A 23,723-nucleotide genomic window follows, 5' to 3' on the forward strand; every position below is an offset into this window, starting at 1 on the left:
TGATTCAACGTTTACCAATATTAAATTACAGCATGTTTCCATTTTTTTTCATTACAGAAACAAAAAAATTGCAATAAACTTCTTGTCTTTCTATACCTCGTTTCACTTAGGAATTGTAATTGTAATATTCTAGTGGAGAGTTCAAACTTAGCTGGTAGAAAGGACATTCCATTAATCGCAGGTCGTTGTGTATCATTAAACAATGCCTTGCTTTCCCAGACTCCACAAGTACATGTCATGTTATCTTAAAAACAAAATAAAACCATTCCCTGTAGTTGGAAAAGTTTAGTCCTGTGACCGTGTGTTAATATTAACCTTGAAATGCCTGCCATCTACCATTATCCCCCCATATTTCTCCCACAGAAGTGTCAGTAAAGTACGGTCCTGACCATGAGCAGCCCTCTATCTGGGAATGATTACACTTGCATATGGATTTAACTTAGGACAGGAATAACTTAGCACCTTCCTTTGACCTCCTTCTGAGCACAACATACAAAAAGAATCCAGGAATGATGCGTACTTTACAGCAGCTGGCTTCCACAGGTGGTAAGACAGGCTTTGACACATGACGGGTCTAGTCATTCAGCAAGTGTGAATTTTGGAAATGAGCATCTGCCAGTCTTATTATTAACTGGGAACTGAGTTGTTTTTATGAACTTCCAGCCTTGAGAACTTAAGCACAGCTTTGAAACAAATTCACTTATAATTTAACTAAAAAATAAAATACTGTTTTTCTTGCATTTTCACGTACGTCAATGAGTGGAAACAGTTGAAATCCCTGGAAAGAGGGTCCTTATGAGGCCCCAACCTCCCCCATTCAGCTAATGAGGGTTTCCTCTGTCTTCAAAATTTCAATCTCTGGCCAATTGCTATTTTAGAAATATGATGACCACTATGGCCATAAGACAAACACAGACTGGCACTTTCAAAAGTCCTCTCTGGGTGAAGCTACGATAGATCGATATTCTAAAAATATTGTTTTAAGAACATATACATTTCTTGCTTTAAGATAATTGTATTGGGTGGTTATAGAAATATGAATTAACACTATAGGCAAGTTTAAGTCAAATGTCTCAAGGTTTATGAAGAGATTCTAAACCCAGCAGGATATCTAAGATTTTACTTGCAGACTGTAGGTTCCTGGGCCCTGTAAGAGTTGGTCACTCAGTGGGGCTCGTTTCATTGCATCCAGCAGATGTCACGGTTCAGCACTGGACTGCAAAGCTCTATATTAGCACAGTCCAACAGAAATACAAAGGCACACTGGTAATTTAAAAACTTCTACTAACTGCATTTTAAAAAGTATAAAGGAATGAATGAAATTTCTTTTAATAATATATATTATTTACCCCCACGTATCTAAAATATTATCATTTCAACAGGTAATCAATATAAAAATATTAATGAACTATTTTACTTATCTTTTTGGTACTAAGTTTCTGAAATCCAATGTGTATTTTACACTCACGGCACATCTCAATTCAGAGTAGCCACAAATAATCACATGTGGCTAGTGGTTACCGTGTTAGATGGTACAGCTCTATCCTATTCAGCTGTACAGACAGACAGCTGTATGGACAGACAGACAAATGATGCCATGGGAGTACCAGGGCCACCTTAATTCTAGGGTGCTTAGACATATTCTAAACCACGGCCCCTCACAGTTTCAGAAACTGTGCTTCCAAATACGTCTGTGTTAAGATTCTAGCACTTATAGCAGCAACTCAAAAATGCTAAATATTTCAATTGTTGCCTTTCTGCACCTGCTTGTATAGAAAACTCGCCTTGGTGTCAGCTGGGCATTCCTACTCCAATGCATTGGAGAATAAGAGAGACGGGCTCACTGGATCATCAGATCATAGGCATGTTAGTTCTTTTCCAATGTTTCACTTATATTTTAATATAACTCATTTCTTCTATAAATATTATTGAGAGTCTTTTCAGTACAAAGCTCTAGAGAGAAGTATCGATCCTAAAAATAAACCCAACAAAAACAGGTGGCAAAACATATTTAAGAAACTATGTAATCAGCTTTCTATGCAACTTTCAAGGGCTGCCTTAATGTTAACTAGAAGTAGAACTTGATCTGAAATTTATAAACCCTTGAGGTCTTACAGATTCTAACCAACTCTAGCCTTTCATCCTCAGTAAGTATTTCTGCCCATCTACTTACCTCCTTGTAGCACTAAAGTGATTACCTTAGATAAATGTTCCTTTATGGTTTCATTGTCTCTCTTCACCACCTCCATCATTTCTTGGCTCCCAAGGTAGGCAGCATTAACTACGTTAAAAAAAAAAAAAAGGCAAACAGAATATATAGAACAAACACAAATGTCAAATTAATTGTAGTATATTCCTGTTTTACTCTTTTCTTTTGCCAAATGCTATGTGATGTGAGATATTAGTGAGGCCGAGAGAGGCATGTGAGTCAGCAACATGCACTGTCTCTGGAAACAAGAGCATGCCCTGTGGAAGCATCTCTCTCACCCTCACCTGGCTTTCTCAATAGCAACGTTAGCAGTATGATGGCCTAATGTCAGATACCACGGCAGATGTGTGTAATCATACCTGATCGAGGCATTTTTATGATTTAAGGATTAGAATCACAAATTTTGACAGATAAATCATGTATACCAGGGAAACCACACATAGTTATGAACATGAAACCATCTCGATAATTTTTTAAAAAGGACACAACTAAAAAGAATGTTTATTTTAAAACAGGTTTAAGTGATCTTTAGGAGTTGCTTATGAGGGTTAGTTCTATTATACTGACTGTGGAATGAGCAGAGTGACCCTCATTTTCGAGATGTCAAATAACTGAGAAAAAGGAAGAACGCCAGAGATAACATGAATTTATGTGATTTTCTGGTACTGCTACACAAATTTTCATTTGATTCTTTGTGCCTTGAATTCTACTTTGATTGGTGTTATTATTGTTACTTTGCTTTCTTTTTGGCATCATCTGCCTATTTGTCTTTTATTTTTAGTCTTTTGTCATAAGTTATGTCTCTTGAAATCATAAGTAGATTTCTTTAAAAACAAAATTTAAAGTCTCTCTCTCTCTTAAATAAAGGGACTTAACATACTCACGTATATTGATATAAAAGATATTTGGTCTGACTCCAGTCAGTAGGCAGAATAAAGTAAATAATAAAGTTCACAGCAGGAATTAATGAAATAGAGACCAGAAAAACAATTGAGAAACTAAATGAAACTAAAATTAAGTTCAATAACTGATAAATCTTTAGGCAGACTGATCAGGAAAAAAATGTGAGAAGACATTAAACATTACCAGTATCGGGAAAGAGAAATGACAACCCTTCAGATAATACAGACATCAAAAGGATAATCAAGTAATTTTGTGGACAACTTTATGTCACGAAATTCAATACCTTAGATGAAACAGCCAGTCTGCCCAAAGACACAAATTTGAAGCTTACTTAACAATAAATAGATAACCTCAATCGTCTTATATCTATTAAAGAAATTAAATTTGTAATTTAAAGCCTCTGCACAAAGAAAACTCGAGGGCAAGATGAATTCATTGGTCCACTCTACCAAACATTTAAGGAAGAAATAATATTGATTTTAAATAAATTCTTCCACAAATGACTACACATATATAGATATTTAATTTTTGACAAAGGTAGCATTTCAGAGCAGCAGAAAACAGGTGGTCTGTGGTAGGCAGAATTCCCAGATGACACAAATACTCCTTGCCCTTTACAATCCCTCCCTTCTGAGTGTGGGTGAAACCTGTGAGTATGATGACATATTACTCCCATGACTAGGTTATGTTATAAAGTTGAGACAACTTTAAGGGAGATTATCCCAGTGGACCTACCCTGACCACACGAGTCCTTCAAAATTTGAGTTCTCTCTGGCTAGTGGCAGAAGAAGTCACAGATTCAAAGCACTAGAAGGATTAAATGCACCACTGTTGGTTTGAAAATGGAGCTCATGTGAAAAGGACCTGAAAGTGACCTCCAGGAGCTGAGAGGGACCCCTGGCTGATAGCCAGCAGGAAAATGGGGACTGCAATCAAAAAGCCACATGAACTGGATTCTGCCAACAACCTGAATGAGCTCAGAAGTGGACTGTGGGATATGCAGGGGTATAAAAGAGGCTTCTGAGATCCAGGCAATGGTGATCCTTGAGCTGGGAGGGAGTTATATGGGAGCTTGCTTTCTGATAATTCATGGAGGTAAACATTTACATCTTAAGCACTTTTCTGTAGTGTTATTCTTGAATTGGAAAAAATATAAACATTCAAAAAACTTGTAAGGAATCTTACATTTCTAAAAGTAAATTTTTCATCAGGGAATGTACCTCACCTCACCTTTATTCTTATTCTTGTTTTTCCTGGTAGTTTCCCATCTAAGTGTACTTTTTTGTTGTTTTTAGAAAGTAGAATACCAGTTTCATTTCCAGTAATTGCTCCAAGGAAGCAATTATCTTTTTCTTTCCTCAAAAATGCTCATAGGGCTTCCCTGGTGGCGCAGTGGTTGAGAGTCTGCCTGCCGATGCAGGGGACACGGGTTCGTGCCCTGGTCCGGGAAGATCCCACATGCTGCGCAATGGCTGGGCCCGTGAGCCATGGCCGCTGAGCCTGTGCGTCCAGAGCCTGTGCTCCGCAACGGGAGAGGCCACAACAGTGAGAGGCCCGCGTACCACAAAAAAAAAGAGCTCATAACACAGCACAGTGGCCAAAAACAATAATACTAAATAGAAGTGTAATTTCCTAAGGGGAAAACACATTTTTCCTGGCAATGACTATCAACAGCATTCCTGGAAACCCAGCAGAATTCAGTTTCAAGCACCACAGTGAAGGAAATATCTAGTAGCAGGAGTAATGGAAACAAAACATGAAGGGAAGAGAATGGTTTAGAAGAATGGCACTTATTTACTTTTATCTCCTTAAAAATCTAAATACAGGTGTAATAAAAACCTTACTGAGTCTAATGTTCTATTTTATTTGCTACTGTCATCTTCTGAAATCTGCTTAGCGTTTAAAGATCACTACAGGACATCAACTCCCAGTGGAGTGGCTGAGGAACGAAGTGAGTGAGGGCTAAAGTTGGAAGACCAATAGGACATTCATCTCCCAGGCTAAATGGTACCACTAAATTCTCCAAGTACACATAATCTACAATAGAAGGCCGCCTTCTGTTTAACTCAATCACCTATCTTGATGCCATTTTGTCTGCCTGGAAAATTCCCAACTCATCTTCAAGTCCAAATTCATTTGTTTTCTCCCTTACTTATCTAGATAGAACTAATTTCTCCTTTTCTTGATACCATTCCTGACCTGTATCTGTATTTATAACAGTCGTAAGTGTGATATGTTAAAATTCTTCACATTTATCTCCCCTACCATGCTATATAAATATATATATATATATAAATATAGCAGCAGCTATATTTCATTTATTATTCTCTCCAGTGATTATGCAAGTGCTTGGTTCATGGCAGCTGTGAGTTAAGGGCTGTTAAATAAAATAAATGGGAAGGGACTCGGCCAGTGTTTTCCTTTTTTGCGGGGGTAGGAGGGAGACAGGTCAGGAGGAAAAACCTGCTGTCTTCCTTGAAGTGGTGCAAGAGCTGACATCACAAGAGAAGCCAGAACACTGACATGGTAAGCCAAGCTGGCAGATACTGGTATAAAACTGGGACAAATCATTGCAGGCAAGAGTGGCAATCTAAGAGCTTCTGTTGAGACTGGCCCCAGACTAGGCCACATAAAGCACTGGCCATAGCAGTGAGGGAAAATGCAGAGGGAAGAAAAACCACAATTAATGATACAATAGGAGGTTTGGGGGAGATGTACGAACAGTTTTCTGAAGTAGAACTTGGGGATTGGAAGCCAAGTTGTCCTGCTGTTTTGGTGGTATGTGATCCAGTGCCATTAGCACAGTTTCACAGTAGAATGCCCCAGTTTGTTCAGTTTTGCCTTTATATTGGGGAGGGAGGATTGATGGTGCTGAAGCAAAGGGAATTACTTGAACTGGGCACAGTTTAATTAGGGCAGGTGAAATTTGGAGGTAGGAAATCTCCCATACATGGGTGTGTACACTGCAGTGTAAAATGTGGTTGTTACTCCTGGTCTGTTCTGACCAAGATATTATTTCTAGTCACTTTAATATTCTTTAAAATGGCTGTTAGGTTCTTTATGTCCAAAGTATGCCATAAGGTTTAGAAGAAAAAAACCAGTCTCTTAAAAAAATGCTCCTTACAAGATTTGCTGGATTAGAAAAAGGGTTTGGTATATTTACCTCCATGATGGGAGGGTGGCTGAGGACAGAAGCCACTAGTAAGCACACAAACATAGGTAAGCAGCAAAAAGTTTTCATTTAAATTCTCTTTAAAATAATAAGGGTACTACTAATAATCACGGGAACCAAGACAGGCTCTCCTGTGGACAGGTGCATCTAGACGTGCTTCCAAGAGGGTCTCCCATAAATAAACTGCAGACCCCAGTCTGAGGTGGTCTTGTCAGGGCTTGTGAAGCCCAAAGACATTCTGGAGGGGGCATGGATGTGGTGGACTTTAGTTATGGTGAAGAGGATGGAGTTAACTGTCTAGGTTACTAGTTAACTGGTATGGATGGAGTTACTAGCTAGGTGTTTGGTTAGGTCCATGGAAGATGGGTAGGTAGGTAGGTCCAAGACCATCTTGAAGTAGGGATGTAGTAAATACTAGTACCTACCCAAAAGCCAATAAAAACCCCCTCATTTCCTTGACTAGAGACATGGGAAAGTCAAAACATATGGCTTTTCCACATCCCTTATAGCTAGGGATATGGCCTAGTGTTGGCTACTAGAGGCAATGTAGAGGCAAGGTTCCTGGGGGAGGACTTCTCTTCCTACATAAGACAAAGCCTCATCAGGAATAAGCCTCTGCTTTTACCCCATTTTCCTTAATTCCATCTGAATGTCAGACATGAGGCCTAGAGTAACAGAAGTCATCATGTGATCATGAGATGACGAGCATGAGGATAAATGTGCTGAGGACAAAGAGTGGCAATCCAGAAAGAACCCACATCCTTGATGGCACTGTTGAGATACTATTTATCTCTGGACTCTCCCCTTTATATTTCTTGGTGCATGAGAAAAATATCAATAGATCCCTATCTGTTTAGGCCACTGTAATTTAGTTTTCTGTTATCTATAGCCAAATTCAGTCTTAGCTAATAAAAGCAAATAAAAATGGGGTCTCTCGATTTTCTGGGTGTTTTTGGTTAACAGGGGTTGATGTTGTTGTCAACTTCCTATCAGATTCTGGTACTTGAGTAGGGGAGGAGGGTGGCATCAATCTTTATCTATACATACTAGATCCTCCCTATAGGAGGGAAGAGGTAGGAGCTGACTGCAAAAAAGCCGTTCCAAGGATAGCCCCTCCTAGCACATCTTCTAACTGGTCCTGAGGCTGGCAAGATGTAACCAAATGTAGAGGAGTTAGGTGCGAGCCAAGCAGGGCTGCATGGTAGCAAAATTCTTGGGGCTGAGGACAGACTGTGAAACTGGATAGTCCTGGTGATGTGAGTATCCCACGCTCCAGCAGAGCTCTGTCCAGAGCTGCTCAGGCAAAGTTAAGGCTAGGCAATCAAGAAGCATAAACCAGGAGAGTTTGTCAGAAGTTAAGCAGGATTACACATGCTCAGAAACCCAGATGAAGTCTTACAAGGGCCAGTTCTTTGGTAGGTCTTTATTTTTTTCCCTGATCGTTTTCTACAGTTTCTATTTGTGCCAATTGTGGCTTTTAACAATGTGAAAACCAGATCTAAAAAAGTAATTCTCCCATTCTAAAATTTCTGCGTAATTTGGAGTAATGTTTACTATTCACGTTTCTCCATAAGCCAAGACTTTCGTTATTATAAACCATTGATTTAGTCTGCAAACAGATAGTCTTATCTATGTGATATTGAGTTCACCAAAGTGAAACACACAACTCGAGGTGTATGATTTTTTTAAAAATAATACAACTTTTAGAGTGGCAGATAATTTAAAGATATATATATATATAAATTTCTATAGAAAAAAATAATAAAACCTTCACTGAGTCATTTACTTCTAAACCAGAGATGATATTCTAGTACTGTATCTAATCACCTTTTGCCCTAAATCCTGATACTGACCACACACACACAAAATCTTTTCCTTCATTGCTGAATTTTAGGCTAAACTTCCATGAATAACTAAAGCTGAAGTTGGCTTTTATAAATGGATTTTCCTAAGCTACACACATAAATGAGAGAATAGGTAACATGGCAGTCTGGTTTTGTCTTATTCAAAATATTATTCTGGGATTAAGTCAAAAATATGCTGAGAAAAAATTTGTGATTTTTTAGTGAAGCTTATGTGTCAGTTCATTGAATAGTTCTGTTCATTTCATATCACTGTATATGTTTTTAAAAGTTATTTCCATATTGATTAAGGAAAGGAAAGATTATGAAAGTGTCTTTTACAAGAATGTATGCAACAGAAGTAACATAATCTACCAGGAATGCCCTTTGTCTGCACTATGTTTTTCTAGTTAGGTAACTGAAAGGAATTAAAACATCAATTTGGCCTAACAAAAAGACCCTAGACTATTTTTTAACATTAATTATCTTGACCTGTGATACTGCTAAGCTAAAATATATTTGCTTTTAGCTTTGATCAGAAAATCCAATTCAGCTGTCTCCCTCAAAAATTTATTTCTCATGAAACAGAAGAACATCTATTCTAAAGAAAATATGTAGTAGCAAATATTCCAGATTTAAAATTAAAGAAAAAAACCATATATTTTCTTTAAAAATAACATTCAAAACAATCTAGTTATATCAACTGATCTAATGAACACTGTGGTAAAGTTTATAAAGTATCCTAATTGAATTAGGGCTACTCTATCCTGAACGCTGGATAGGAAAGGATGTTTTACTCAGTCTGCTGAAGAAGGCTAATACATAGCAACTCAGCCTATAAGAAGCACCATTTTTGCCAAAAGGACAACAGCATTTGAAATACTTGAATAATTTGGTTCCTTGAATTTTTCAGACCTTACTACAATAAAAAAATATGTGTATAAACTAAAGGATACAGAAAATCAGTTTCTATCCAGATAGGTCAGGATTTATTATCCACTACTTGGACTGGCAAACTTCCTCCATTTGTTTCCATAAGATTTCTACTGAAGCACAGACATTACATAATGTGAAAACACCCCAAGTCCTCCTAAAAGTCAAACTGGTACGCTAAAGGTCATTGTCTGGATGACAGTCAAGCCACAGAGAAGCAGGTCTGGAGGAGGAAGGTCCAGATGGCATAGATTTGACCACTGAAAATGATCTCAGACCTGGTATTCCTTTCCCCTAATGACCCCTCTCTTTGTGTAACATGAAAATCATGTCACCAACTCAAGTGACTGGTTTGAGTATCGATTACCCTTCACCATTCATGGGATATAAGCTTGGGAGGAGTGCACTAATCATCCACAAGGGCCAGGGTCTTATCTGATGAGTATCAGTCCCTCTCCGCAGGGGCCTTCTTGCATTTGTCATAAGCAAGGGAACAGGAATCACTAGAGGCATGGCCAGGGAAAGCCTGGGTAAAGGCAGGTTCTGTGGTAGCTGTTGCAAAAGGAGGCAGGGGTAACACGGGACCCAAAGGGGAGAGGTATAAAGAGGCCGGCTAGGATGATCGCAATGCTTGCTTAAGGGTTAGCCTACGGTCACTACTAGGAGACTGAACTAAGTTCCCATGCAGAGAATAAACCAAGAACACAAAGCAGCAAGAACACAGGTAATTCTTGCCTCCTTTCTCTTTACCCAAGGTTATACAGACAGGGTGGGTAATGGGGAAACAAAAGAGACTACTGAAGTACTAGTTACTTGGATATCAGAAAGGCAGATCCAGAAGGAAGAGAAGAGAAAATCAGAGAAGGAAAGGATGTCAGAAACATAAGGGCTGTGCTCCAAAAGTTTGTTTGCAAGTTGGTTGTTTGGAACAGAGATAAAGCAATGTGGCTGAGTGTTTAGTCTGGTCTAAAAGTCTATTTTGCACACAGTATAACTCTACTATGAGAAAGAAATCCCAGGGTTCCCCAAGCAACAATGCAGCTGGAAGGCTCTGGTTGCCTTGAGTCAGGGAGGGGAATGTGTCCTATGTCCAAACTGTCTTGCTCCTTGATGCCTGCACTTGCAGCTCCAGGAAGACTCAGTAAGAGGTCAATCATTGCAGCTGAAAGGAAGATTCCTTTCTCTCAAGTGCAGCCTATGGAGCCTACTTCTTCAAGAGGGTGTTTACAAATCTGTTGTAGAAAAATTGAAAAAAAATCTTTATATAAGTACCCATTTTAATGAAAAAACATTAAACACGTCATATGTCATATGTGATGTGTTACATAGTCACTAAATATATATAGAAAAACAAATAAAACTTTCTTATATCCCATGTGCTGATTTCGGTTTAGAAAATATTTCCCTATCTAATGCCTATCAGAAACCCAGATGTTTTGGGTGGAGTGTTCTATAAATGTCTATTAAATCCTGTTGGTTGATACTGTTGCTAATTTATGTATATCCTTGCTAATTTTTTCTGTTATATTATTTGACTGATTGTTGAGAGAGGGGTGTTTAAGCGTCCACCTATAATTGTGCATTTGTCCATTACTCCTTTCAGTTCTATCAGTTTTTGCTTCATATATTTTGCCGCTCACTTGTTTCATGCATACACATTTAGAATTGCTATGACTCCTTGGTAAATTGAACCTTTTATTGTTATTATTATGTATTGTCACTCTATGTTCCTGGTAATTTTCTTTGCTATGAAGTTCACTTTATCTGATACTAATATAGTCATTACTAGTTCCTTTTGATTAATGTTTGCATGATGTATCTTTTCCCATTCTTTTACTTTCAGTCTACCTATACGATTATATTTTAACCAAGTTTTCTAAAGACAGTATATACTTAGGTTCTGTTTTTTAATCCACTTTGTCAATCTTTATCTTTTAATTGGTATATTTTGACCATCTACATTTAATGTAATTATTGGTATGTTAGAGCCTGTATGCCATTTTATTATCTGTTTTCTGATGGTTGTCTGTTTTCTATTTCTCTGTGTTCTTTCTCTGGCTTTCCTATATTTTTTAATAAATGTTTTAGAATTCTATTTTGATTTACCTATAGTGTTTTGGAGTATGTCTATTTTTATAGATTTTAAAGTGGTCATTCTAGGTATTACATTAGATATGTAACTTAATACAGTTTACTGGTGTTGACATTTTACCAGTTCAAGTGAAGTACAGAAGTATATTACTTCCCTTTATGTTATTTTACCCTCCCCTATTTATAATATAATTGCCTTAAATACTTCTGTATACACTTAGATCATATCAATGTTATAATTTTTGCTTCAACTGTTAAACATAATTTAGAAATCTCAAGAGGAGAAGGAAAAATGTAATTACCCACATTTTTTCTTTCTGTTCTTTCCTTTCTAAATGTTTCAAGATTCCTTCTTTGATCATTTATTTTCAGTTTAGAGAACTTCCTATAGCTATTCTTTTAGGATAGGTCTGATAGTTACAAATTCCTTTAGTTTTTCTTCATTGGAGAGTGTCTTAATTTTCTCTTCCTTCCTGAAGCACATTTTTGCTGGATATAGAATTCTGTATTGATGGTTCTGTTCTATTTACACTTGAAATATATGCCATTTCTTTTGGCCTCTATAGATTCTGAAGAGAAAGTAGTTGTCACTCAAATAGATTTTCCTCTATAAATATGTATCATTTCTCTCTGGCTGCTTTCAAGATATTTTCCTTATTTTCGTTTTCAAATGTTTATGTGTCTTGGTGTGGATTTCTTTGGGTTTGCTTATTTGGAGTTCATCTAGCTTCTTGAATTTTGTAGGTTTATGTCTTTTACCAAATTTGGGAAGTTCCTACTTTTATTGTTATATCTTTATGTTCCCTGGTTCTTTCCTCTGTTGCCTCCATTTTATTGTTGAGCTCAAACACTGAGTTTTAAATTTGGCTATTATATTTTTCAGTTCTAAAATTTCCATTCAGTTTTTCTTTAAATCTTCTCTCTCCTGAGACTTTCTATTTTTTTCATTTTTTCCAACATGTTTATTAATTGCTCATTGAAGTATTTTATAATGACTGCTTTAAAATCTTTGTCAGAAAATTCTAATATCTCTGTCATTTGGTATTGGCATTTATTATCTTCTTCCATTCAAATTGAGATTTTCTGGGTTTTTGGTAGGACAAGTGATTTTTAACTAAAACAAGGACAATGGGATATTATGATACTCCTGATCTTATTTAAACTTTCTATTTTAGGTGGGGGGCTTTTTTGTTTTTTTTTCCCTGACACTTCTTCAGCAAGGGAAGTGGGGAAGGAGAAGTGCCACCTCACTACTGCCAGGTGAGGCAGAAATCCAGGTTCTCCATTTGGTTTCTATTGACAACCAAGGGGTGGAGGGGCTCCTCATTATTGCTGGGCATGGGTAGGAATTCTGACTCCCCACTAGGCTTCCATTATTACCATCCCAGCCAGGAGAGGCAGGATTGCCTTATTGCTTTTCCCATATGATCCCCACTGATCTCATAGGAGTGGTGGTGGTAGTGGCCTCATTACTGCTGGGCAGTGGCGAAAGTCCTGCTTCTCCAACCAACCTCTTCTGGACACCACGCTAGTGAGGAAGGAGAGGTGTGCCTCATTACTGTTGGGTGTGGGGTAAAGTCCAGGCCTCCCACTTGGCCTTTGCTGATTTGGGTAGGGATAAGGCCACGGTTTTTACTATGGTGCATGGCTAGATTAGGGCAGTCATTATCCAAAAGTTTCTTTTAGAAAGGCTGTCATTTTCCTGGTCCTCTGGCTACAGAGTGCAGGCTTTTTTTCAGGGCTTTTTAAAAATCCACACCCATTGGTATTTCTGGGTCACTGGCTCCAAGTCTAGGATACATGTGGTAAAAAGAAAACCCAGGGAACTTACCACTGTGTTGCTCTGTGGGTCCCAAGGTCCCTACATAGTCTGCTTTCTTCTCCACCTTTCAGCGTCTTATATTTGTTTTACATATAATATGCAGGATTTTTAGCACTTAGTAGGAGAAACAGGGAGATGAATACATCTATTTCATCTTCCTGGAAGCAGAAGTCCTTGGAGGAGAATGCTTTTTAAAAATCCTTTCTAAGGGTAAAAAGAAAAAGATTAAAGAAGGGCAGGGCTTCCCTGGTGGCGCAGTGGTTGAGAGTCCGCCTGCCGATGCAGGGGACACGGGTTTGTGCCCCGGTCTGGGAAGATCCCACATGCCGCAGAGCGGCTGGGCCCGTGAGCCATGGCTGCTGAGCCTGCGCGTCCGGAGCCTGTGCTCCGCAACGGGAGAGGCCATAACAGTGAGAGGCCTTCGTACCGCAAAAAAAAAAAGAAGGGGAAAAAAAAACCTTGTAAACTGTAATGACTTATTGAAGTATACGTGGAGTAGTTTTATATATGTTTGCCAGAATTTCAAGTGATTTCCATTTGATCTCAATTTCTAAATGTGTCCAGTCTAACTCTTGATTTGATCAATGACTGAGAACCAGAGAGGGGAAGGGATTAAATTGATGCCACAGAGGGAGTCTGAGGCAAAACCAAAATGAGAGTTGAGGGTTTCTGACTTGTAGTCAGTGCCATTTTCACTTACTAGGCCATTTCTTTCTCTTCTATGAGGGAAAAATAAGGGGCTGGACCAGAAGGTCTTTAAGGGACATCTCCAACTTCAATGTTTCGTGATTTTTATGACTGTCCTGAGCCTTGCTTCCCTACTCCCTATCTCATCTTCTGCTGCTACTATGCTAAGCCTATAACAAAGAATGAGAGTTGGGGAGAGCATAAAAATCCACAAATACAGAAAATATATTGAACTTTGTATTTGTGATGACTGCTTCTTGCTACATATTTAGAAAAACACCTCCCATACAATCTGTAGCTGTACAATTCTAAAGGCAGGGCTGTGACTTGTTCCTGGATTCACTACGCACATGATCTCATGGCACTCGATGTAGGTGAGCATGGTAAAATTTACTCAGGAGTCCTGCTTTTATGACTGAAAGGAGCAAAGAGACAATAATAGCAGCAGCTATGGTAAAAGGAAGTTTAACACAGTGGCATATTGCTGGAGTTTGAACACTACCCACTAGTTGTGTGACTTCGGGCAAATCACGTAACTTCTCTGAACCTCGGTATCTTTATCTGTAAAATGGGGACAATAATAATACCTAAACGTTATTAGTTCTTCTGAGGACTACAGGTTAAAGCTTAGAACAGCAGCTATTAGCTGCTGCTGCTGCAACTGTTGTTATATCATTCATTGGAGGCTTATTATAAATAAAATACTAGATAGACACTTTGCATATATTATCACATTTAATCCTATAATAATCTTTTGAGGTATGGGATATTATTATCCCATTTTATGGATTAAGAAAGTAGCATATTTTATTATTAAAATCATTTGTAAATATATAAATTAGTATTAACTAAACAGATAAATTACATTTAAAAACAGCATTTGAAGCCAAGAAGTAAAGTAGCAAAAACATTCCCTGGCACATTCAGAAACCATAATCAGTAACGCATCCAGTGTTACATTACCATGACTATTATTTATTATTAGTTTTATAACTCAAACTTCTCCAAAAACTTTTAAAGAGCAAAGTAAAATCATAGCCTGTTCACTCTATGGGAATATTAGGCCTGATTTCCTTGGACTGGTTTTTGCAAAGTTCACACACTGAGCTTAACAGGCCACACCCTGGATTCCTGTAAGGACTCCATATATACTCGATACAGAAGAATTCTTTCTCATCATCCTGTAGCTAGAGTGGAGAATCAGAAGGATAAGGTTTAAAATTAAAGCTTGATGAGGCTTTTCTGTCATTTAGAATACCCCCCACTATTTTCTTTTTATTTTTAGTTTTAAACTTTTGGGAGAAACATACAACAAATAATTCCTTGCTTGATACTCATCCACTGTCTGAGATTATTCTCTTAACACCTTCTGATACAAGAATAAACATATACATTTTAAAATGTGCTTACTGAGGCAGAACGGTTCCAACATATTCAGAAACGAAAATTCACTCTGTAGGTTCATCCTTCGAAGGAGCATTCTGATCACCAAGGATTTGATTTTCTCAGGCCACGGTTTAAGTAGTAAGTAGCCAGGAACATAGAAAGCATATCGAAACCAGCACAAAAGTGGAGTGGCGAGCTTGCCTCTGGGTGACTCAGACATTCGCTCAATTGTTGGAAAGAGCAGAAAAGAGCGAATTACCTACAATAAAAAAAAAAACAAACACACTTTGATGAGAAGTTTTCTTAAGGAATAAGTCATTGCTTTATTGTTTCTTCTATATAGTATCTACAAAGGACTGGGTTTTATAATATGGCTAACAATCTATTCAGACTGAGAAGAAGTACCATCCACTGCCTTCTCAGCCCTCAACCAACCTGGGTAGGATATAAGGATGTCCCTTTAGTTGCTGGGGTTAATTTTCAGGGTGAGGAGGAAATCAGATTCCTAGATAAGTTATTGATTGTGACAGCAACTCACAATCCCTTTGAAGGATTGCTGAAAGTAGAAATGAATGTACCATTTCAGTAGTTATACCAACTTGACTGACTAATGATGCCAAAAGAGAATAAAGCTACATAAAAGACTCCATTTCTAGTCAGAATTTCTTTTATTGATTATATTTGGAGATAGTTCACTTTTGAAAAGCTCCTCTATTCCTTAATCTTACCAGCCAAAGATAATCTTTCATAGGACCAAATACTTTTAGCAACTGATTCAACCTCAATAAAGTGTAGGCCAGGGACAAAGGAAGCTGGGAATTTCTACCTATGTGGGAAAATGTTTAAGGACAAAAATATCATTTCAACTCAATTCATCAGAATATCATGAAATATATTTTAATAATACACCAGACAAAAAGAGCATCGCTAAAACATTTAAAATTTACCATTATTTACCATATTAATATTAAAAAATTAATATATAAAAATAATTTATATGTGGATCAGAAAAGTCAAAATAGTTAAGTATAATCCATATTAATAATAGGATAACATAAATGGAACATAAATGGAACAGCTCATCAATGTTAGCAGATTGTTGAACAGGAAATGAGAATGGACTTTAAAAAAAACTTTAAAAAACTTTCTTTACTTTATAAAAAACCTTTTAAATTGTTAAGTATAACATACAGAAAAGCATATGAAACATAAATGTTCAATTTAACAAATAATTTATAAAATGAACAGCTGTGTGGGTCAAGAAAGAAGACATTGCCAGCATGGCATCTTCCCATCACAACCCCTTCCTCTGCTCACATCTTAGGTAATCTCTATACTGATTTTCTTACTTTTCTTTATATCAACACTTATTATTCCTTAATACTATAATCACTTCCTTATTTTGCTTTATATTAATGCTTATCATGCTGCTATAGACTGAACTGTGTCACCCCCAAATTGATATGATGAAGCCCTAACTCCCAAGGTGACTGCATGTAGAGAGAGGTAATTCCAGTTATATAAGGTCATAAGAGTGGGGCCCTAATGGATAGGATTAGTATCCTTATAAGGACAGACACCTGAGAGCTTACTCTCATCCCAAGAACACACAGAGAAGAGGTCTGGCGAACACACAGACAGAAGGTGGCCATCTACAAGCCAGGAAGAAGTTTCACTGGAAACTGACCATGCTGGCATGCTGATCTTGGACTTCCAATCTCCAGAACTGTGAGAAAATAAATGTCAGTTGTTTAAGCCACCCAGTCTATGGCATTTTGTTATGGCAGTTCGAGCAGACTAATACCTATCCCTTAATATCATAGTTAATTTTTGTCTGTTAATGAACTTTATATAAATGTAATCATGCAGTATGTTTTTGTATTTTACTTGCTTCACTCAACATTGTTTATAACATCCAACCATGCTGATACATGTAGCAATAGCTCACTATCTTTGCTATACAGTTTTCCACTGTAAGAACATAACACAATTTCTTTTACTGACAGATATTTGTGTTGTTATTACAACTATGCTGTTATAATATTTTTACACACATATCTTGTGCATGTGTGCATGTATTTCTGTTGACTATATCACCTCGAAGTAGAAATATGGGGTCATATGGTTGCACACGTGCAGCTTTAATAGGTAGTTCCAAAATTTTTTTGAATTTTTGAATTTTATTTTATCTATTTTTTTATACATCAGGTTCTTATTAGTTATCCATTTTGTACATATTAGTGTATATATGTCAATCCCAATTTCCCAATAGTTTTTCAAAGTACTTATACCAATTTACATACAGAAAAGCATATAAAACATACATGAGGGTTCATATTGTTACATTTCCTCACATTTGGTAGTGGCAAACTTTGTAATTATAATTGTAATTGACTAACGTGGTGTTTAGAGGTATTTCATTGTGGCTCTAATTTGTGTTTCTCTGATGATTGATAAGGCTTTTATATGCTTTTTGGACATTTTCTATATATCTTTTGCAAATGTCTTATTTAAGTCTCACATTTTTCTATTAGACTGTCTTATTTTTTATTGATTTGTAGAAGTTGCTTTTTATTTTAGATACCAGTCCTTTGTCATGTTGCAGTTCTTGGCTTGCCTGTTCAACCCTTATTCTTTTTTTTTTTCTTAATGGAGAGAAGTTCTTAAGTTTGATGCAGTTGAATTTAACAGTCTTTTCTCTTACAGTTATTGTTCTTTGTCTGTGGTTTAAGAAATTCTAGAAGATATTTTTTCATGCTACCTCTTATCTGTTCTACAATGTGGATTTAAGCCTTGGGCTGTGTTTAACTTCAGCTGTGAGTCTGTTCCTTTGATTTCAGGCATCAGTGATTTGCCACTTCCCTTATGTATTTACATTCTTCCTCCTGGATGAACTTGATGCACTTTTCCTGGTAGGACCCGACAGTAAAGGTGGGGTTTTGTGGACTCAGTCTCTTTTTTACCTTCCACTGTTGACAGTCCTTTTTCATAGTAATCTATTTGATGGCACTGACCAAATGTTAAAGTTGATCAGGTAACACCTGTCATTGTGCCTTCATGTCTGTCTCACTAATAGAGAACAGGGATTTGAGGGTGAATACTGTGGAGGACTCTTCTTTCTAATCATGGTATCTTCTTGTTCTTCCTTGGTCGTATCTATCAGCTAAGTGCTTAGCCATTTCCTGCAGACCTTTCCTTTTCTCTCAACAATATCTGAGATATTTTAGTTGTTTATTTTTGGTCACAGTAATTTGATCTCTACTAGATCTCCTCCTCTGTCACGTAAGTAGGGTACTGTTCCCCGTGGCCCTGGTGTTCTCTGGGAGCAGGGAGGCACAGCCTTTTCAGATGATTTTAAAATGCTGGGTCGGTAACAACACATGGCAAAGTGCTCATAACGTGCTTTTTGAGTGAACGCTGAGTTTCACCCAGAAGGTGGGAGTTTCTGCCACCTTGGCATCTTCTCAAGCACAAAGCAGAGGAGATGCCGCATGGACTGTGCTTAATAAAGGCCTTTGGGGCCTTTATGGGGCATTCATGGGCACTTGTGATGCAGATCCCTGTGGGCTCCAGAATGTCAGGGATGATCCAGAATCTTCCAGTCAGAGCCAGCTGCCTGCATTACAATGGGTTTATACAAAAGTTATATATAAAGATTCACACAAAGGTTACAGGATCTCTGGGAAGTCTGACTGGACAAGAAAAGTCAGTTAAAGGAATCATTCTCCCTGGATGCCAATTTCAGTGTGAACTCTAACTCAGTGCATTTGTCTTGGTTTTTTTTTACTTTTATTTTTGGCTGCGTTGGGTCTTCGTTGCTGCGCACGGGCTTTCTCTAGTTGCGGTGAGAGGGGGTTACTCTTTGTTGTAGTGCGTGGGCTTCTCACCGTGGTGGCTTCTCTTGTTGCGAAGCACGGGCTCTAGGCACGTGGGCTTCACTAGTTGCAGCATGGGGGCTCAGTAGTCGTGGCAGGCAGGCCCTAGAGCACGCAGGCTTCAGTACTTGTGGCTCATGGGCTCTAGAGCGCAGGCTCAGTAGTTTTGATGCATGGGCTTAGTTGCTCCGTGGCACATGGGATCTTCCCAGACCAGGGATCGAACCCACGTCCCCTGCATTGGCAGGTGGATTCTTAACCACTGCACCACGAGGGAAGTCCCTAACTCAATGCATTTGAACACAAACACAGGAGGAATGAAATCAGCTTCGGGATCCTGGGACTTTTGATACTTGGTCACCTTCTTCTTCCCCTTCCAGCATAACACAGGGACACAGCATTCCTGATTCATCAGTGATGCCTATGGTGTTGAGGACACAGGATAAGCAGAGTATGTAGCGTGAGCATCCTAACTGTAGTTACCTTCAGTCTTGGGAAGCATAAGTAAAGAAACTGATCGCTTCCCGATGTCTCCAGGGTTCTTGAACAGGTCTCTGCATTCTCGTATTCCATATACAGTGGGTATGCTACTGCTTCACCTTTGCCTTTTCTGTCCAAAGATATTCTTCAGGACTGCTCCCAATGGCTCAAAGTCAAATAGGGCTGCTGTCTCTCTCAGAGATATGGAATATACCCTTCAGACTGGCAAAAAATAAGAAATCTAACAATACCAAGTACTAATGATGTGGATCAGCAAGAACTCTTAAGCAACATGGCATTAATTATTAGCCTTTCTTCTTCTGTTTTCGAAAGTATGATCCCTTTGGTGGGTGTCTGGAGCTCACACAGAAAGTAAATTTTATCATATCATCTAACGTTAGCAGTTTAATCCAGGGATCTGGCATTTCACTTGGATACCAAACAGCACGCTTTAAGACTCTGAAGGGTAGAAACAATAAAAAATCTTTTAGCAACTGGAGTGGTACTACAATTAACCACTGACTTTTATACCTTCAAATTCAGATTTCTTCCCCTATCTTTTGACGTAATTCTAATATCATGAGTCCTTTAACTCCTGTAAGTGCTACCAATGTTCTATTGGACTTAAGTCTTGAGAGATTTCAAACAGGGGTGGATTTGTATAAAGCAATCTTTGGTATTGAGAGAGGCAGGGTTTCTCACTGCCCTGCTGAGGCCTCCCAGCTGAAGGGCTAAGAAGGAGCTCCCTTCCCCACCCCACAGGAAGAGTTCTCCCTCGATGCTGAAGAGCAGGTTTCTTGTTAGCAGCTGCAGTGGCAGCAAAGACAATGATGAAGAAACTGACTTCTCAGCCTCAGCTGGGCTCTCGTCTGTCACTCCCACCTGGAGCTATAGGAACACGATACGGTAAGAAAGCCAGGTTGGCCGCAGTTCACAGTCACTGCAGGCTCCTTGGCAGCCAATGTTCTTCAATAATATCTCTAAAAGCTCGACGGCTTAGTCTTTCACTTTTCGGTTCATAATCTACCTGAAACTGATTGTTATGTGTGGTGTGAAATATGGGTCTAATTTCATTTTTTTCCATATGGAAACTCAACTGTTCCAGCACTATTAACTGCAAAGACTGCCCTTCTGCTTTTCTGCAGTGACATTTCTGTTGTAAATCCTGTGTATATGTGAACAGGTCCTTTCCAGGGTTCTATAATCTGTCCTACTGGCCTACTCTTCTAACTCTGTGCCACGAGCACACGTCTTATTTACTAAAGCTTTATATTTTGATATTTGGTAGAGTAACTTAAACCCTATTTTCTTGTTCTTCAAAAATGCCTTGAGTATTTTTGGCTCTCTGCATTGGATACGGATATGAGTTTTAAATGGATAAAACCCATATATGGATACTGAGTTTTATAAAATACCTTTTCTGTCCCTATTGAAATGATCGTATGATTTTTCTCCTTTCATTTATTAATGTGGTAAACTATCAATTGATTTTCTAATGTGAAACTAACTTTCCATTTTTGGGATAGACCCAACTGGGTCATGATACATCCTTCTCATGTTACTATATTACTATATTTGGTTTCCTAATACTTTGTGTAGGACTTTTGCATGTTGATAAGTAAGCCTGGCCTATAATTTGCTTTTCTTATATTATTTATTCCAGGTTTGCATATAAGGTTTTGTTAGTTTGAGAAAACAGAGTTGGAGACTATGGTTTCCTTTCCCATTATTCAGAGGATTTTGTAATATAATAGAATGATTTATTCTCTGAATATTTGATAGAACTCACCAGTGAAGTCTAAAGTTTGTTTGTTTTGTTTTGATTTTGCCACACCACACAGCTTATGGGGTCTTAGTTCCCTGACCAGGGATTGAACCCAGGCCACAGCAGTAACAGTGCCGAGCCCTAACCACTGGACCACCAAGGGAAATCTCTAGAGTTTTATTTTTAGAAAGATTTGACTATTGCTTGATTCAATTTCTTTAAAGGCTTAGGACCATTCAGGCTTTCTATTTCTCCTTGAGAATCTGTTTTGATGTTATCTTTTTCTAGGGATTTATCCATTTCATTTAAACTTCTAAATTTATTGACATGAAGTTATTTATAATATCCTCCTATTATACTTCAATCTCTGGACCACCAGTAGTGATATTACCTCTTTTATTCTGTTATTGACTATTAGTACCTGATAGAGTAAACCTTTTATAATTATGAAGGAACTCTCTTCATCCCTAGTAATGTTTTTCCCTTAGGGCTTATTTTGTTTAATGTTAACATAGCTATACCAGCTTTCTTTTGGTTAGAATTTGCAAGATATACCCTTCCCACCCTTCTACTGTCTACCTTTCTATAGCCTTATATTTAGAAGATAGTTGGATTATTATCTCTATCTAATCTGACAGTCTATGTCTTTTAACTAACATGACTAATACGTTTACTACATTTTCACTTAAAAAATACCAATATTTTGGAGTTAAATCTAAAATCTTATTTTGTGCTTTCTAGTTTTTGTATCTCCTTACCCCATTTTTTCTTCTTTCTTACCATGTTTTGCACGAGAAAGATATAAGTAATAAAAACATAAGTGACAGTAAATACTAAATAAAGAATTGAGTAAATGATATAACAATCAATAAAATGTGTATGTTAGTAAGTCACAATAAATGATTAATAATTTAAAAATAATTATATGACAATCTAAGGAATGAATAATTATAAAAATAAAATAATAATAAATAATTAAGAGATGTATAATACTAGTAAATCTCAAGTCCTATGGTGGGGTAGGAAAGAAATAAGATAACGAAAAAAGACCAGGAATTGCTGGAAGTGGTGGTGTAGCTCTAAATAGGGTGTTTACAGAAGGCTTCAGTGAAAGGTGACATTTGTGCAAAGACTGTTACAGAGTGGGCTGATGATATTTGGGAAAAGAGTTTTTCTGGGAGAGGGAGGAGCAAGTGCAAAGGCCATAAAACAGAACGTAATTTGGAGTTTGAGTAAAAAGCAAGAAGTACAGTTGGAGCCGAGTATGTGAGAGGACAGCAGCTCAGGCTGCAGCAGCTGTGATCACAGGGGCAGCAGACAATGGACTGTCCAATAGGCCTCTGGTTTTCACTCTGAGTAACTGAAAAGCCTTTGAAGGGTTTTGAAAACGGGGGTGATATGTTTGACTTCCATCTTAATAGGATCACTCTGGTTACTGTATTGTTAATACTGTCCTAGAAGTACTATATCAATGAAATTTGACAAGATTTTTTAAAAAGTAAGAGTTAGAAATATTGGGAAGGTAAAATTACCATTATTTTCAGCTTATGTTTTAAACATTAACAAAATCTCATGTATAAAAATAATAGCTAAATACCACTGTAAAAAGAAATGTACTACACTTATATAAAGAAAACTTTAAAATCCAAAGGGACATTTGTTCTTCCATTGCAAAAGAGATATAAATTCTCCCACAAAGTTAATCAATTAAGTTCATTCAATACCAATTAAAATACTAAAAAATGATCTTTATTTTGAAATTTGACAAATTATATTAATGTTCATCTGGAAAATGAAAGGCACTAAACCTAGAAATTCTGAAAAAGAAGAGAAAGAGGGGAGATTAGCTCTACTAAATATTACACATATTATGAAGCTACAGTAGTTAAAACTGTATGATCAGAAAAGGATCACACAGCTCAACAGAACAAAAAAGAGTCTAGAAACAGACCTGAACATATATGGGAATTAAGTTTATGATAAAGGTGTCAGTGGGGAAAAAAAAAAAAAAGAGTTGTTCAATAAATGCAGTTGGGAAAACTGGAAAACAGAATTATTTAGAAGAGCAAAAGACTGGAGATGAATGTCCATAATTAGGACTGGTTACATAAATTATGATATATCCATTTAATGGAATACTATGCTATAATGAACATTAGGCAGATCCGCATGTGCTGACAATGAGGGTGTCCAAATTCTGTTTCTTCTTGGAAACCAAATAGTTGGAATTATGAATAAAAGGGAATTAGCAAGCTTCAAAGAAGACATTCTAAGCCTTGGGGCTCATATGTTCTCTGAACTTTTTATTCTGAAAGGGCAAAGGTAATTTTGCTCATTTTCAGGTTCTTCAACTATATCCTATAAGTGATACCTGGAAAATTAGATGTCACTGAATAATGCAGTCTCCACTGACTAGAATTTAACTATTCAACTCTCAAACCTTCTGCATTTATAATGGCACCAGAGATGATAAGAGAAAATATTCATAACTAGGACTCTTAGGTGTTACAAATTCTTCAGGAAAGTAAAACTAAATTATGTTCTATTGTACTCTGCTTA

The 23,723-nt window shown here is 37.5% G+C and overlaps 1 protein-coding gene across 2 annotated transcripts in view; it reads right to left on the bottom strand.

Annotated features, from left to right (window-relative positions):
• The window catches only part of LDAH (lipid droplet associated hydrolase), a 95,913-nt gene that overhangs the window by 14,553 nt on the left and 57,637 nt on the right, over window positions 1-23,723 (bottom strand). Inside the window, exons 5-6 of one of the 2 annotated variants that reach the window (XM_024747812.1) lie at window positions 15,069-15,303; window positions 2,199-2,281 (exon numbers count right to left, since the gene is read on the bottom strand). In XM_024747812.1, coding sequence (XP_024603580.1) covers window positions 2,199-2,281; window positions 15,069-15,303 — 318 coding nt within the window. Of the gene's footprint in view, window positions 1-2,198; window positions 2,282-9,210; window positions 10,291-15,068; window positions 15,304-23,723 lie in introns of those variants that run through there. The other variant, XM_024747813.1, reaches the window with a different exon arrangement.

The sequence above is a fragment of the Neophocaena asiaeorientalis genome, unplaced genomic scaffold (assembly GCF_003031525.2).
Source record: "Neophocaena asiaeorientalis asiaeorientalis breed wild unplaced genomic scaffold, Neophocaena_asiaeorientalis_V1.1 scaffold84, whole genome shotgun sequence".
Classification (NCBI taxonomy): domain Eukaryota; kingdom Metazoa; phylum Chordata; class Mammalia; order Artiodactyla; family Phocoenidae; genus Neophocaena; species Neophocaena asiaeorientalis.